Consider the following 17,450-nt stretch of genomic DNA (forward strand, 5'->3'; position numbering starts at 1 on the left):
ATTAATGAGTAATATAGACTTACTGTTAAAAACAGTGCCTGATACATAGTAAATACACAAGACATGTTGTTTCATTGAGTGTCAAATCTGTTATTTGAACAAATCTGAAGATTATTTTTAATAATATATTTTTAGAATTTCCGTTTGGTTCTTATATAAATCTGCCTTCATTAAAAAATTACCTTAGTCTTATCTCATGTTTTAAGTTCCTGTTTTTACTAATATACTTTATTTTTAGAGCAGTTTTAAGTTTACAGAAAAATTGTACAGAAAATACAGAGTTCCCAAATACCCGCTCTCTACCCCTGTACAGTTTCTCCTATTATCAACATCTCGCATTAGTGGAGTACATTGTTACAATTGATGGACCAATATTGATGCACTAGTAAAGTCCATGGTTTCCTTTAGGGTTCATTCTTTGTGTTGTACAGTTTTTTTTGGTTTTGAAGGATGCATAGTGTCATGTATCCAGCACTACAGCATCATACAGAATAGTTCCTTTTGTCTTTAATCTTTCAAAATCTGCTGACATATAGTCTGTCTTCAATACTATTATGTAAAATGTGGGTCTAATCCTGTCATTCGTTGTGCCTACTAATTCTCACTGGGATTGTTTCTTCATTTTTTTCCTAATTAAAAGATTTGCTAGCTGCTGTATAACTCCACATATACTCTAGCAAAATAAATCTTAGCCCCTATAGTTAATTTTTAAAACCACAGCTTACCAACTAGAGATGGCTGAGTTCTTCAGACCAATTGGGAGGCACAGGAACGTGGTACCGTCATAGCCTTGTGAGGATAATGTGTGTCCCTCCTTTCTAGGTTTTTATTTTATATCCCGTTTATTTGCAGTTCAGCCCAATTTACTGCTAGAATCATCTGTTTTGTATTATGGGGTTATTCCCCTACCCTGGAAACCAGTATTCATTTTGATGAATGTCCCATTATGTAATGAAAGTGTAACTCTGGGCCAGTTAACTCTTCTGAGTCTTGGTTTTCTCTTCTGTAAAAAGGGGATGATAAACAGGGATGTGGAAGCTTAATTATTCTGTACCATGTTGCCTGTCATAGTGTAAGCACTCTAAGTCAACTCTTATTAATATTATTTTTCTTTGTACCAATCTTTTCCCAATAGCATTTTAGTCCCAAATCAAATGCAGCCTGGTATTACAACCATTGTAACAATATAATCACTATGAATTCCTTGTCCTTTCCATAGTGTGTCCCTAATCTGACTGTATCTGGCTCATCCATCCTCATTGTTTCTGGACAACATCTTTCTTGTTGTCCCTATATACACACCATGCTCATTCACCTCTCCACTTAGATGGAGTTCTCCCAGTCTCCATGACCCCATTCTTTTCAGCCTCTAACCAAGTCACCTCTCCATTCTTCAGAGCTCAATTAAAGTTCTATGTCCTTTGTGAAGTCTTTTGACCAAGTTTAATCCACACTAATCTTTCTTGAACTCGAAAGCCTCTATGGAGAGTATCTCAGAGTGTAGCTTTCTCAGGATTTGGTGGTTTTGTTCCTGGTGTGGCTGTGATTGGCTTCCTAACTAGATTGAACATTTTCCTATAGGAAAAGCACATGCTTTCGTGTATATATAATACCACCAGGTTCAAGTAAGTGCTCTCACGTATTTTTAAATTTTGTCTTTTTAGTGTGTCTTTGGTGGGAATTTGGGGCCTGGTTTGCGGTTGTGTCCCTCCAAAGAGGATTTCTCTTTATTTCTGCGAAGTGTTCCTTGGTGACCAGTCTGGGAACCACACCTTTCATTAACTTTTCAGACTGGGGGCTCCTGGATGACTCAGGTAGTATAAATTGCAACCCCCAACCCGAGTGAGGGGAGACTTGCGGTTATGAATTGCATGGTTCTTTGAAGTAGGAGCTACTGGAAGGGAAACTTATTTAAAAAAAAAAAAGTCGAACTCTTCGACTTAATGAGTTATCTTGGTTGTCACACGGTGTTAAGCCAGGAACACAAGCTGGGATTGCTGGTTCTTTAGGGTATGTGATATTGTTTTTCGTCCACAGGAAGAAGTGGGGCAGGTATGCTGTTCCCTTTGTACAGAAGCAGAAATTGAAACCAGCAGAAACCTGGGACTGGGTAGGTCCTCTGCAGACTCTATGTTTGCCAAAGAGAAACAATATGATGACCCTTCATGAGAGGAAGGTGGGCAGTCTTCACCCGTACATTACCCCCAGTTCCTAAACCCATGTCTGGACCCCTCCTCATCCCCAGCAGCCTAGACCCTAGCTCAACTCTTCACAGAGGAGAAGACAACCCACTTTCGTGGGTGCAGTATTTTAGAGTTACAGAGCGCTTTTCTACGGCATCTTGTTTTTTAGCAGTGCTGGGAGACAGGCAAAGTGGGTACTCTCATTCAGATCGTATAGATGAGGTGTCTGAGAAACTGGGACCTAGGCTGGTGATGGGGTTTGCTGTGAAAGCCACACATTCAAGTGGTACATCTGGGATTCTAACTCACATTCTTTGTCATCTCAGGCTTTGGGGTCAGAGAGGTACTTAGATCCTGATGATAATGGATTTCTGTTTGCTGTTTATTGAGGTGAAATTCCCATGACATACAATTAGCCATTTGAAAGCGAACAATTCATGGCATTTTGTACATTCACAGTGTTGTGCAGCCACTATTTCTGTCTTCAGAAATGACCATCAACCCCGCCCTGGGTTTTTGTGCTGAATACAAGAGCTTATCTGTGTAAGACATCCAGCTCAGGGCCTTGCCCCTGCTAGGGGCTGAATGGAGGGAGCTTGTGTTATCAGACTCTCTTCAGCTCTCTCATAAACCTGGTAATGTAGAAAGAGGAATTCTTTTCTAAATTTAGCACCTTGAGAAAATCAGGTTGAGGATATGTGAAGCATTCATGTCCCAATCCTTTTTTTAAAATGACATTTCAAAATTGCTCTCTTCCAGGAACCCTTTCCCAAGGAACTCCTATGCTTGAAAGCAGACGCGTTTACCTGCCACTGCCCCAGGACTGAACCACAAGCTGTCACAGAGCATCTTGTATTTTTGAAAGAGTTCGTCTCTTGGCCAGGCCGTGACATGCACAACCTTGGAGGTACCACAATGCTCCACCTTGTCCTGGGTACAGAAAAGATGTTGGATGGTACTGAGTGATGGCAGGCGAGCTCCAAAATTCCAGCCAAACCCTGGTGACCAAGGTTTTTCCCACATTTGAAATCGTGGTTTTGGTGACTGAGGATATGCCTGTTGGGTGCCAGTCTGGGCTCAGGTTGGCCATCCCTGGCTGAGACAAGGTCCCAGCTCCCACATCTGCGCCACACGACAGGTTGGAAGGCGAGAGCTTCAAGCAGGCAAACCCAAGAACAGAACGGCTTTGGCCTTTATTTAGATGTGCCGATTCCCAGATCATAGGTCCCAGGCCCCAAGGAGTTGTGACTGTCCCTTTGGCTTCCTACATTACCAGGTGTTGAAGCGAGTGACCTCCGTAGTGGCCAGGGTGGCCAAGGGAGAGGGCTGGTGAGGAACGTGGCCGGGGAATTCAGGATGAGAGCCCGCACAGGGCTGGCGGGCCTACAAGCTCACAGTGTTCAGACTTATGGGAGGATTTTCCCTCTGGCGACCCCTTAGGGCTCTCCAGGCCATCACTGTGCCGACACCAACCGCAAGGCCGCCTCCCGCTGCCACTGGCACGGCCCAGGAGAGCATTGGGGGGTCTGCTTTAGCCCGGTCTTGGAGCAGCCGACTGTTCCTCAGGGTGCAGATGTAGGGGCGCCCCTGTGGAGGAGGAGAGGGTCAGGGCTCAGGGCCTGAAAACCACCCATCTGAGGCTTGTGTAGTCCCCATCCCAGAGATGGTGCAATAACCTTGTTTCCACAGCTCATCCCTGTTTGTAAAGCTCCTTCATCCACACTGTGCCCCAACCCCCTGGATAAGGAGGGGTATCCAAAGTGGTCAACACCCAGCTATAACCTCCTTTCCTGTCAACTCAGTTTTGAGAGATCGGGAACTGATAGGTGACCCGTGGAAGAGTCCTGAGGAGCTTGCAGAGTGCCCACCTCTGTTTCCTCTAGGCCGCCCCGGACAGCTATTCCCATCCTCCCATCCCAGGAGTGCCCGCGAGCGGGGAAGGTCGGTGTGGAAGGACAGCTGGTTCTGTAGTAGGTTAAGAACCCAAATGTGAAGGGCCTGCCTCCCTGGATCCTTTCCTTCCCCCCGGTGAATGCTGGTGGCATGGTGGCTGTGTGGAGCCCTGTGCTAGGAACTGGGAGAGGGCCTGAGGGTTCAGGTGTGACATCACTCGCTCTCGGTCCAGTGGGAGATAAGACATGTTCAGAAACAATCCCATCACAGAGGAGCCTGGGTCAGTGCTTGTGAGAGGTGCGCACAGAAAAGAGAGACCAATGCTGATGCGTGTCTGGGGTGGGAGTGGTAGGGTGAGATAAGGTGGACGGTAGCCCAGAGAGGGCAACATCTGGGCCTTGCAGGATGTGAAAATTTCCCACAGGTAGAGATGGGGGTTGAGCCTCCAGAAGGAGCAGCTGGCAGAAGCAGATGCACAGACGGGGGCTGTCGTGGGGCTGCTCTGGGAAGCCGCTCCGTTTTCCAGGAGCGGAGTGTGTGCCTAAGGTGAGAGGGGAAGGTGGGCCTCTTGTCTGGACTCTGCTCCGTGGGCGCGGGGACCGGGGAAGGGTTTTGACAGCCTTGACGAGACTGGAATTCCTTCCAGGTGGGCCACTCTGGGTCTGGCAGCGATTACAGGACGGACAGAGAAGGGAGAAAGGAGAGCTGGGGAGACAAGGTTGGGGCTTCGTCCCTGGTCCGGGCGAGGGTGGTGCGGGCCTGGACACTGGTGGTGCTGGAGGGCCAGGAAGATGACGTGGGCACCCAGAACAGACACGGCCTCTTATTTCTCTTTTCCTCCCAACCCCCAGCTCCCAGGAGCATGCCTGGCATGGGAGGGCTCCTCGACGCGTGTTTAAGACAGAGGATGCCACAGACCCTCCAGGGTCACGGGGGTAACGAGGTTCTGGCCAGTGCTCGCTCATCTGCCTTGCCGGGCCTCTTCCTGATTCGGTGAACCCATCCCTTTGTCCCTCCCCTCACTCCTGGCTGCGGCTCCCTGAGGACCTGAGAAGTGTCGGGGCAGCCAGGAGAGGTGAGATTTGAGAACGGTGGTCGTGAACGAACGTGCATGATGGTGAAGCCTCCCAGGGGACTTTTGTGCCTCCAGATGGCCAGGACCTCCCCCCTCCCCCAACCCAGGCACCTGTTCCACTCTAGACAGGCAGGACCTTACTCACAGGGGAGGGGCACTTGAGTTTGGTTCGGCTATAGGTGAAGTTGTTGGAGGTTGTCTTTTGACCCACAGGTTCCAGCTGAAAAGAGAAAAGGAAACCTTGGTTCCCTCCAAAGCTGGGAGAGACCTCCCTGTCCGAGGGAGGAGAATCTCACACCAGATTCCCTCCCTTTGCAAGACACTAGCGGCCCTGGGGCCAGAGCTAGACCTGATTTCTGACTCACAGACTGACAGGTCAGAGTCCATCAGAGGAGGGGGCAACCCTGAGTCTGTGTCCTGGATTTACTGCGGAGGACACTGAGGCCCAGGAGAAACTGACCGGTCCAGAGGCTGCAGCGAGAGTGGGAGGGCAGAGCCCAGGACCTCCACCTCCTGCTTTCCTGCTGGGTGGTTGTGACTGCAGCCACTCTGCACTTTCAACTTTATAAAATGGTGATCATCATATTTACCAACTCCTTGAAGTGTCTGGGGATAGTCAATTTCAGGAAAATTTTGAACACATACTGGTTACCATGACGTCATTATTATGCTTGGCTTGTCAACCTTAAGAAATTGGCATTTTCTCACTTGAGCTTCCGTGTGTTTTCCGCATAGATGAAAAGATTTACTTGAAACCTCCTGGGGAGCAGCTGTGGTTCAGGGAGGTTCTGCTTCATGCTTTTGATCCTGGGACCCTCTGAGAATGAGCTGGAAGCTGCTGTGACTCCCTCCCCAGCATCTTAAGCCAGTAGCCTGCCCCCTGGCAGCACGTGGCCAGCACCAAGGAGAATGGATCCCTGGCACTCACTTATCCAGACTCTGTCCTGAATGTCTAGCGTCCACCCATCATATGATCTGCTTCCCTGCCTGTTCCTGACCTCATCAGCTCCTGACCCCCAGGTACTGCCCAGGAGGGAAGGGGGAAAGTCCACTATGCCGGCTAATGACCACACCTGGCCCGTGACCTTGCTTTTTGTTGTCTTACAGCCTTTTCCACCTGTCTGTTAGTAACAATTAGAGGAGGAAGGGCTGCTCTGGTCTTGGGAGAGTCACCACGGTGACTGGACAGAGCATGGTGGGCACATCCACTGGGGTCCTGGCTCTGCTGATAATGAGCTGTGTGGTGCTAGGTGGGCTCCTGAACTGCCCCTAGCATTTTTCCTGCATAGCAGAACCACCTAGTGACAGAACAAATGCTACAGATCAGTTGGCTGAGCCCCAGTGATACTCCAGGAACCCAGGAACTAACTGGCGTCGAGGAAGGTAATGATCATATGGATTTGATGACTGTATCAGTTTCTTCCTTTCTACTGGTTCCTCGGCATCGGTGCACAGCCTACTCTATTTCCCAGCCTTGAAGCCCCATCCCCATCCCCCCTCCCCTCTAGCTGCCTTCACCATTACTCCTCATAACTCTAGAAGAGTTGTTTGTAGCCCCTGGTTGCACTTCCCAACCTCCCGTTCTAACACCCATTCAGTAGGTCTTCAGTCTCCACCACTTGACTCAGCTCTGGTCAAGGTCACCAAGGACCTTGCTAGATTCAGTGGTCACTTATTTTGGATTCATCTTGCTTGACTTTTCAGCAGAATTTGTCAAAGTTGATGCCTCCCTTTCACAACACTTCTCGTTTCCCTCCCACCTCCCCCTTCTCTCCTTCTCATCGGTCGGTCGTTGGGTCAAAAGTTGGAAGAAAGCCCCAGGCTTGGTGGTTGGTCCTTTGCTCTCTTCCACCTATTCTTTCTCTAGGAGATCTCAGAAAACCCCATGGTCTTGAATACCACTTCTATGCTAATAACCCGCACATTTTTTCCCCTAAATCTCCATTTCTGACTCTCTCTGAGCTCCAGAATCATACATTTAACACCATACCTGATACCTCTGGGTGGATTTCTGGAAGGCAGCTTACACTGACCATGTCCAAAATAAGAACTTTTGATTTTCCCCTCCCAACTCTATTTCTCTCTACACACCTCAGCTGTCCACCCAGTTTCCTTGACCTCAAACTGAAGAATCACCCCTGTTCCTCTTCTGCCTCATCCACCAGCCAGTCCAAAACACATCCCAAATCTGACCACTTCCCTCCGCCCCCACTGCCATCCCCTGGTCCCGGCCACCTTCACCTCTCACCTGGACTTCCAGCAGCTTCCTAATGGTCTTTCCAACTCCTCTCTTGCTTCCTTCTAGTCTGTCTCTATGCAGCAGCCGGAGGGCGAACCAGATCATGTGACTCTCCCGATGAAAGCCATCCAAGGACCCGGCCCCTGCTCTCGCCCACCTCTGACCTTGCTCCCCTCCCTCCAGGCACACTGGCCTTTATGCTCCTCACACACTCCTTCCTGACTCTGGCCCGCACAGGTCGTTTCCTCTTCCTGCAACACTGTGACCCCAGACCTCTGCGTGCCCGGCAGCCTCTCGACGTTCGGTTCTCAGTTCACACGTCACTCTCCGGTGAGCCCTCCCTCTCTCCACTGTTACTCTCTGTCACATGACCCTGCCTTTTTTTTTTTTTAAGCCATGAATGTGGTCAGAAATTACCTCATTGATTTATTCACTTTTTTTTTTTTTTTTTGCGGTACGCGGGCCTCTCACTGTTGTGGCCTCTCCCATTGCTGGCCTCTCCCGTTGTGGAGCACAGCCTCCGGATGCGCAGGCTCAGCGGCCATGGCTCACGGTCTCAGCCGCTCCGCGGCATGTGGGATCTTCCCGGACCGGGGCACAAACCCGTGTCCCCTGCATCGGCAGGCGGACTCCCAACCACTGCGCCACCAGGGAAGCCCGATTTATTTACTTTTTATCTCTTTCCCATTAGACTGGCAGCTCCCCAAGAGCAGGGACGCTCTTTTCCCCAGCCCCTGGGGCAGTCCCCACCACATAGTGGAGCTCAGGAAATAGTGCTTGAGGGGATGGATGGAAGAACTGGACTCATAAGGGCCTGAGGCTGGCCACAAGAAAGGCAATTGTTTTTCCTAGAACCTACCTTTCCTAAGACACTGTGGATACCACCGATGTGGCAAATGACAGGACTGAGACAAGGTAGGGTGCCATGGGGCCAGCTCTGGGGACTTGGAGAGGGCTTCTTGTAGAAGCTGACACCTGAGTTGAGTGTTGAGGTGGGTCAGAGTTAGCCGGGGAAGGAGGCTGAAAGGGCAGCCCGAGATAAGGGGAGGAGCGAGGGCAAACACACAGAGGCAGGAGACAGCATGGGTGGTGCAGGAAACTTCACTCCTTGCTGGATTGCTAAATGCAAATCAGGGAGATGGGAGCGGCTGCGGAGAGGTTAATTGGGGCCAAGTCTGGAAGGCCTGGTGTGCTGCGCTAAGGGGCCTGGCCTTTCTTCCTCAGGGAGGGGCCAGCCTTGGAAGTTTGAGAGCAGGGGCATGACTTGGTCAGATCTCATTTTTGCAGACTACGCGGTTGCCCTGGAGTGAGGAGATCTAAGGCAGTGGTTTGCAAGCCCTATGCAGTAATATCACCTGGGGAGTGTCTAAAACGTATTGAACCCAGGTGCTACCCCAGACAAAGTCAGAATTTCTGGGGATGAGGCCCAGGCACTGGGTTTTTGTTTTGTTTTGGGGTTATTTTTTCTGGTTTTTCTTTTAAATAATTTTTTAATCGAAGCTCACATACATCTAGAAACAAGTACAAATCATAAGTGAGCTGCTGATACATTATGACAAAATGAGCATACCCACATAGCATCCAGGTAAGGAACAGAATATAATCAGTACTCAGAGGCTCCCTCCTACCCTCTTCCAGTTCTATCCACTCCCCAGTAAGACCATGGATTTATTTGCTTGTTTTTGAAATTTATATATATGGTTGCATGTTGTTGAAATTTTATTCTCATTGCTGTGAGGTATTCTATTTTAGGTATTCTATTTTATGAATGTGCTGTTTGTTTATCCCTTCTGCTTTTGGTAGACATTTGGGGAGTTTCCTGTTTGGGGGCTCTGAATAGTGCTGCTATGAAAATTCTTGTTGTATCCATCTTTTGGTGAACCTTCTGTATACCTTTCTGTTGGGGAGATGTACGTAGGAGTAGAATTTTGGGGCCATAGGGAATACATGTGTTCAGCTTTAGTAGATATACCAAGGTTTCCCAAAGTGGTTGTAGGTATTAATTGTTTTTAAGAGTCCCCAGATAACTGTAATACACAGCCAGAGCTATTCTAATGGCTGTAAGCCTGGAGACAGGGAAACCAGGTAGGAGGCTAGCGTTGTTACTCAGCGCCCAGGGAGATGCTAATGTTAGCTGAGAGTAAGATTTCCACAGAAGAGGGAGCGGGCAGCAGTAGAGGAATAGGCGTCAGAAAAGAGGAGAAAAAACTGTTCATAAGAAGACAAAAGAAAAAGGAAGAGTGGACTTCCCTGGTGGTCCAGTGGCTAAGACTCTGAGCTCCCAGTGCAGGGGGCCCGGGTTCAATCCCTGGTCAGGGAACTAGATCCTGCGTGCCGCAACTAAGGCCCGGCACAGCCAGATAGATAGATGGATAGATGATAGGTAAATAAATATTTGAAGAAAAGAAAAGAAAAAAAGGAAGAGAAAAAATTCCCTAGTGCCGTTGATATTTCTGGCTTTGCGGAAGTCTCTGGAGAAGGATGCATAAACTGTTCAGAGAGGAGGGGCAGGAGATGCAACAGTCTCAAGTGTGTTTGTTGCCACAGTGGGGTACTCAGGGTGTGAGCCAAAGCCTGCAGACACTATGTCATAGGACTCTAATTATGAGACATGAATTCACTGGTTACGCATGTGCTTATCAGGCTGGGAGCAGGGAGGCAGCGTGGCGCTGTGGCCAGGACGCTTGGCAATTAGACCCGTGTTCTAATCCTTGTTCTGCCACTAGCTGGCTGTGTGATCTTGGGCAGATTGTTCCATGTCTCTGTATTTTAGTTACAGAGCATTCTGGCTAGATGACCTCTAAGAGCCAAGGTCTATCGGTTCGTCATTTATTTTATGTCACTTTAGGGGTGAGATTCCAGGAAGAAGACGACCTGAAAAGTTGGCATGATGCTATAGCTTTATATCTGAGATGGTTTTGGAGGAAAACACTGGACCCTGTAATTATTTCCACAAATCACATAGCACAGGATAACATACTCATAGATGATTTTAGGTTTGTTTTGCTTTGCGTTGCTTTGTTTTTTAAATTTGGGTTATGGCTGGGACAGAGTGGTTGGGGGGCCGTGGACAGTCTTGTAGTATTAATAATATGACAGTGTTCATCTTTTGTTTTCAGATCTAAATCCCTTCTGCTCGCTTTTATGAAATAGAAGCCTCTCACCTGTGTGAATGGGAAGACCTACCGAGCTGTTTTGGAAGAGAAAGGCCAGAACTACATTAAATCATGCAGAATGCGACAAATGGGCCCTGTAATGTTCAAGTCATCAATACGGCCATCGACCCCCAGGAGACTTGTGGAGGGTCCTGGCACCGAGCAGGCTCAGAACTGCCCTGAGGTAGGAAGACCATGCCCTGAAGGGGATGCTGGGAGGGAAAGGCTAGGGCTCAGCATTCCTGCCCCTCCTTGGAGTCTGTGGATTCCCCCGAGGTCACAGGGGGAGAAATGGACCAGGCAGAGAGATCCAGTCTTTGTGGGGGTGTGGGGAGGGGATTTTAAAAGGAATGAAATTGAGTGACTCAGCCACTGAAAGACACCTGGACTTCAAAGCAAAAAAGTCTTCAAAAGAAACATAACTGCTCTCAGGAATTGTTTTAACTTTGATTTAAAAAACTACCGTGGAGGTAGGGTTGGGAGGGAACTCAAACGTATTCTGATTGCAATTCTGAGTCCTGGACTGACAGGAGATCAGGAGGGGGCAGAATGTGGTGTCAACAGGAGGAAAACACCAGGAAAACAAAAGCAGAGGAAGGCTGAGTCTGCAATTAAGGAGGCCAAGGAGAAAACCTCCTTACGTGCTGTTCTGAGAAGAGGAGGAGGTGGCGTAGCTAAGGAGAAAGACAATATTGTGAGTCAGCCGAGTAGGATACCGGCCTCGCTGGCGGAGCTGACAGGTGTGGGAATGTTTGCACAGCGGTGCCTGGCAGAGCCGCAGCAGGCCTGAAACTGCAATGAGAGGAGCAGGCGTGTGGATTGTTTAGTCACCATGGGAGAGATGAGGGAGCAGGCAGGTTGGCGTGGGGATTGGGTTACCCGCAGAGCCTAGATCAAAAGAAGCCAGTGGGTTGGAAAGGCATTCACTTGCTCCGTGCAAGAGGATACAGCGCTCAGGGTTACTCGTCGAGCTCTGTGCAAACACAGCTGACTGTCCAGTCATGAGTGGCCGGGTTGTCCCTGTGGCCTCTGGGCTGTATGTTCATTTCGTAAGGTCCCCTTTTTCCCCATTAGGGCTAGAACAGGTGGCAGCCTGGGAAAACAGGCTGTGAGTGGCTCTTTTCTTTTTGATGTTTAAAGAAATAATAGTTGGGACCGTGTGGATTATTGTGCTGGGTGCGGTACACACATTAGCTCAGTCTTCTAAGACCTGTGTCATTTTTGTTGTTTTTGTAGATATTGATAGAAATGGCCAGAGAGAGATCATTGGCCCAAGGTCACACAGTAAGGGGTTCATGCTGATATTTTCATCCAGTCTATCTGATGACAAAATTATCCCCCGACAGCACTGGGGCATTACCGAAAGAATAGAATCTGTCTGGACAAATACGTGAGCTGCCATTTGGAGCTCTGGGGAGAAGGGAGCCACATCAGCCGGTAGGTTTTTCGTTGCGGGAAAGAGTCAGCTTCCTCGGGTTTCCCCTTGACCCAAACCCACTCGACCCTCAGGCACTGACCATGTTATTCCAGAGAGCGATGGCCATCTCAGCATGCCCGCGTTCTGAGAAGTGGAAACAGTCCTCGGAGAAGAAGGTGAGGTCAGCGCCTCCTCTCTGTGACCAAAGGCAAGGGGATTATCTTCCTGGGACGAGGGCACTGCTACCCCCCCATCCCGTGGCATCCTGGGCATTTCAACTTTCATCCTTTCAACTCTGCTGCCAGTTGGCTCAGATGTTGATGGAGAAATTCCCTGGTTTTGGAATTTTTATTTTTTAAAAATTATAGCCACCTACAGTCCACATCCCTTTTCCTTCAGCATCCCTTCTCTAATGGTTGAAAAAGAATAATAATATTTTTAGGAAGCTTTCCATTTTATCCCAACCCAGCAAATAGCAGGGCCATGTCTGGGGAGCTTGGTCACTGTTAATTTTCACCTTTTCTTTCCAAGTACATCTAAGTTCAAGTTATACTGAGAAAAGGTGGGTGCAGGGGAAAGGAGGAAAAGCAGAAACAGCAACCCTTTGGGAGTGCTCTTGGAGAGAGAGGGTCCAAAAAAGCCCATGTAGAAAAGGAAATACATTGCCTAAGATACGGCCTCTGCACACGCACCTCCCAGACACGCCCGCAACTTACGTCATTCAGGGGGACAAGAGTGTTTTGGAAGAAAGGCTGCACAACCACGGCGAAGTCCTCACGCTGCAGGTACTGGTAGGAGAGCCTGGAGAGGCGACTCTGGGGATGGGGAGAGAGGCTGCTTAACCGCCCGCAAGACGGGCAGACGGTCTGTTCCTGTGGGCTTGGGTGGGTCACGGCAGGGGCAAGGGACTCAAAGGAGCCGCTCTAGCGCCTGAGCATCTATTTAGTCTGCACCAGGTGGGGGCGCCACCCGGCTCTGCCCTGACGTCTGCTTGGGCCCAAGGCCGCCTCTGCTCTCACTTCAGGAAGAGGTGAATTAGAACACGGGGCCTCAGTTCAAACGGGGAGCATTTCAACACCAGCTCCTCAAAATGCCTGTGACGTTGGGGGATGAGTATCCACGGTCTTTGCATTTAAGTGCCAAAAGGTGGACTATAAAAGGGATAGACTAGCTGTGCTCATCCTCCAGAAACTTATTCATCGGGAGATGGAAAAATCAAAACCATGTAGGGCTTGAGGGGCAGTGAAGTGCTGACTGAAATTGCCGGGGGTGCTTCGTGGGGGGAAGCTTCTCAGAAGAGGTAAGAAGACAAGCCCTGTGCATGAGATGGATACAAAGGCCCAGGGCATGGCAGGTCCAGGGAAGGCAGACAGACGTGAGAAGCTAAAGGAGGGAGGAGCCCGAGGGCAGTGAGCACAGCCCCTCTCCCCTCTGGGAGCTGAGACGTGGGCGTTCTCCCCAGCTTCCCTTCTGAGCTTCTCACTCCCCGCCCCTGCCTTGGTGTCTGATTCACCTGGACACATATTTCAGGGGCTGTGATCTCAGTAGAGCCCTCACTCCAGGAGTAAAGATAGGGGGAAGGGAGAAGAGGTGGGGGGCAGGGTCACCTGGAAGTCCCAGTTCACTGTCTTCAGTTCTTGCAGCATCTCCAGGGAGTTCTCCTGGGAGCCTCGGAGGCAGGTGCAGTTGTTCCTGTGAGACAAGGAGTCCTGAGGCTCGGTGCCCCCAGGAGGCTGCCCCCCCCCCATGGAGGTGTCCCCAAAACACAGCCTTGCTTCCTCTTGGGCCCGGATCACAGAACCATAGCTCAGGGGCAGGAGGTCTAGAAGGTGCTTGTTGGGAGAGAAGGTGGACGGGCTGGCACCAATGCCCGGGTCTCCTGTGGACGGGCTGCCTGTTCCCCTGGCCGCCTGACTGCTCCTTCCCAAGTGTGCAGCTCCTGCCTGGGGTTTCTCCATGAGGGCTGGGGTTTGGGGAAGACGGCCAAGGTGGCCCAGCCTTTCTTCCTCATGCTCCTGAGGCCTCCCTTCGCTACCGTTGGCTGCTTGGGACTCTCCCACAGGGCTCCGGAGTGAGGGGTCTCTTGGGCAGCAGTGGCCACTCCGAGAATAGCAACCAGCTGGTCACCTTCCCAGCGAATCCATTTGACCCCAGATAGGACAGGACTCCTCAGCTCCCTGTAGAATCTGCTCCCCCCTAACAATGGTCACAGGAACTCTGGGCGAACCTCTGGCCTCAGAAGATGGCAACTTCCTGCAGGGTCACAGCTGAGCTTTAATAAATTCCAGCCCCAGCAGAAATTCTTGCACATTGTACCTTAGCTCCAAGCCTGGCTTTCATGGACAGTCCTATCGAGCACGTTAAAAAAGGTACTATTTCCTGAGCACCTGCCCCACAGCGACCAGGTACTTTATTTGCTCTTCCGCTAGACCTCACCGCTACCTCCCAAGTGAGGAGTAAGAGGCCCAGAGAGGTTGCGTGGTTTGTACAGGGTCCCACAGCTCCTAAGATGGCAGAGCCAGGATTTGAGGCCTGATAGAGCTGTCTTGAAAGCGCATTGCCTTGTGTTGCCTCTCAAACAGGAACAAACAACTTGCTGAAGTTGGGGTTTGGCATCACAGACAATGTCAGGGGCCCTCACGGGTCATCTGACTGTCTGCCTCACTTTTCCAGACAAGAAGGTCTGGCTCCACCCACTGACATCTAAGCCCTGCTCTCCCCAGGTGCCCTCCCCCTGGGCCCACGTACGTCTACTTACTGGGCTGCCAGTGGCATGACACATTTCCCACCTTGGCCCTCGTGCAGGCCAGCCAGCTCCATGACCTCTACCACGTTGATGAAAGCCCTTGGAAGCTGTGGGCAGAGGGGTGGGCTTCAGTAGTCCCCAGGCACTTGTGTGTGTGTGTGTGGGGGGGGGCACTGGTTACTGCTGGAAAGAGCTTGGGGGATCCTCTACAATCTACTTCCTCCTCCCCAACTTTACCAATAAACTGAGGCCCAGAGAGGGAACGTGCCTTATATTATCCCGTGGAATCTCCCTTATTGGCCCCGCTTTATAGACTGGGAAACCGAGACACAAGGCACTTGCCCAAAGCCACATCTCTAAGCCACAGTACCTGGCTACAAATCAGGCCGACTGGCTCTTTCTTCGCCACCAAACAGATGCAGTCGGATCCAGTTAGAATCTTCCCCGCAGAGGAGCTACACAGCTGCCTCCCCCCCACCCCGCCCATCCCATCCAGGGACCTGCTCACGGAGGGGGGGGGGGCTCTGCTTGGCGTGCATCTCACTGAACACATCTAGATGCACACGGGTCACAGCCCCTGGGGAGCAGCCTGGTTGCCACCAGGAAATAGGACCCAGGACTGTGCTGCCCCTGTGCTGTCTTACCTCCTCATAGAAGATGCCCAGGGCCTGCTGGATGTGCCGAACATACTCGCTGGCTGCGTGGGCCCCCTGTGAAGAAGCAAGGGGCTCTCCTCAGCTCCTGGCAGGAGGAGGAGAGCGGCCTGAGGCCAGCACAGGAGGGCACTGCATGGGCTGGGAAGCCCAGCCCTTACTGCTGGTGGACACAGTCTCTTGTAAGAAGTCATCCCTTGACCCCTACTAGGTACCATGAACAAACCCCACCCCACCCTGCTCCCGGCTCCTCTAACCCAGAGCCTGTCAGTGCTGGACCCCACTGCCGCTCCAGTCCCATCCTTTCCCCCGCCTCTCCTTCTCCAACCAGGACAGAGCCCCTGGTGGCCATGCTGTCTCTTTCCTCTGGGCTTTGGCCCGTGCTGGCCCCACTGCCTGGGACCCTCTGCACTGCCTCCCCCTCACTCCCATCCTTGTAACTCAGGTCAAGGGTCTCCTCCTCTGGCCCATCTCCCAACTGGAAGCTGATTTAGCCCCTTCCTAAAACATAGCTGGCGTTAATCCTGATGGAGGCCCCAGGTCTTTCCACAAAAAGCTGCTCTCAGGATCGTAAACCTGACTGTTTGCATGAGGACAGGTATTCTGGGGTCACTTCTGGCTCCCTGGACCCCAACGAGTGCAGGACACAATAGCATTTAAAACCCCATGGGACTAGGTCGCTTCTGCCTCTGCAGTCTGGGCAGGGAGGGAGAAAGCCCCTGGGTGGGGGGAGGCCAGTTCTCATCCAGAATTTGGTCACTGTGAGCCAAAGGAATGATAAATGCCTTCTCCTCGCTGCCTGTGACTGTCAAATATTCTACCACAACCTCTGAATTATGGAAGCTGCTTTTTTTTTTTCTTCTGGCCAAATAAAATATAGCACACCCTCAACTTAGAACAAGATGTATTCCAAAAGTTATTACTTCCCACAGTTTGTAAGTCTGGACATATTTCCCCTTAGAAACGACATTAGGAGTGGGTTGGGTTCCCGGGCCAGCAGAGTTTGTTAACGCGTGTTGTCCTTGAAGGAGCAGTAAGCCATCGATCAGGAATAGTTCAACTGAATCGACCCTATTTATGGCATTGTTTCATCCTCCCCCTGCAACCTCCCCACCACCAAGAGATGCCCAAAAAAGTGGGCAGGGACTCTAAGCAAGTGAGGGTGGGGCTCCCTAGTTATCCACTGGATACCAGAGAACAGTATTTGTGTGCATAAGAGAGGCCGCCTTGGCAGTGCCTGAAGAGTGGGGACATCCAGACACTTCTGGAATCAGGGGACCAATGCAGCGGCCACTCAGCAGTGGGAAAGGCAGGCCTCTCCTGGCATGTGTGAGCTGGGGCTTCCTGGGCAGACTCAGGTGCCTAGGAGAGCCGGCCCGTGTGCCTCCCGTGAGGGAGGTCCCGGCCCTGGGCCTGGATGGTGACCCTGGCCAGCAGCTCCCCTCTCAGGGCCCCCAGGGGGCTGCTCGGGGGCCTACCGGATTCTCACAGTAATGGCACAAATCGTTGCTCCCAATGAACAGGGTGATGAGCTTCCAGTCCTTCTGTAGGTTGATTTCCTGAGGGGACAGAAGATCCCAGTTAGGCCTTGGTGGGGGGCACGTGCATGTGCCAGACGGCCCCCCAAGTGCCTTTTCCTCTCTTTGTATCACAGTGGCGAGAAGATGCCGAGTGCAGGCTCTCCTGCCCTCACCTTGGTGCTGGGGCAAGGACTCCGCCAGAGGGGGGAGGGAGGGAGGGAGGGAGGGAGGGAGAGGAGAGAGAGAGAGAGAGAGAGAGAGAGAGAGAGAGAGAGAGAGAGAGAGAGAGAGAGAGAGAGAGAGAGAGAGTGTGTGTGTGTGTGTGTGTGTGTGTGTGCGCGCGCGCGCACGCGCGCACGCGTGTGCTCCCTCAGTACAGAGGACCTTTTTCCCTTTGAGATCCTCTTAAGAAAGTTGCGGTCCAGGAGGAGGTGGTGTGTATTTACCCACCCCTAAAATGGGATCGAAAGGCCTTCAGAGGAGCCGAGGGCACAAGACACATCTAGAAGCAAAAGCCCAGAGCTGGCCTCTCTTCAGGCCTGGGTCCAGGGAGGGGGGTGGAGGAGGAG

The 17,450-nt window shown here is 51.1% G+C and overlaps 1 protein-coding gene across 1 annotated transcript in view; it reads right to left on the reverse strand.

The window, feature by feature from the left end:
• Positions 1-2,138: 2,138 nt before the first annotated feature.
• The window catches only part of PLB1 (phospholipase B1), a 170,180-nt gene continuing 154,868 nt past the window's right edge, over positions 2,139-17,450 (reverse strand). The window contains exons 52-59 of the mRNA XM_079940335.1: positions 16,840-16,920; positions 15,353-15,418; positions 14,721-14,815; positions 13,570-13,654; positions 12,679-12,777; positions 12,063-12,158; positions 5,297-5,371; positions 2,139-3,770 (exon numbers count right to left, since the gene is read on the reverse strand). Of these exons, the coding sequence (XP_079796461.1) occupies positions 3,567-3,770; positions 5,297-5,371; positions 12,063-12,158; positions 12,679-12,777; positions 13,570-13,654; positions 14,721-14,815; positions 15,353-15,418; positions 16,840-16,920 (801 nt within the window). The 3' untranslated portion in view covers positions 2,139-3,566. The remainder of the gene's footprint in view (positions 3,771-5,296; positions 5,372-12,062; positions 12,159-12,678; positions 12,778-13,569; positions 13,655-14,720; positions 14,816-15,352; positions 15,419-16,839; positions 16,921-17,450) is intronic.

This window comes from Stenella coeruleoalba (assembly GCF_951394435.1).
Source record: "Stenella coeruleoalba genome assembly, chromosome: 13".
In the NCBI taxonomy this organism is placed as follows: domain Eukaryota; kingdom Metazoa; phylum Chordata; class Mammalia; order Artiodactyla; family Delphinidae; genus Stenella; species Stenella coeruleoalba.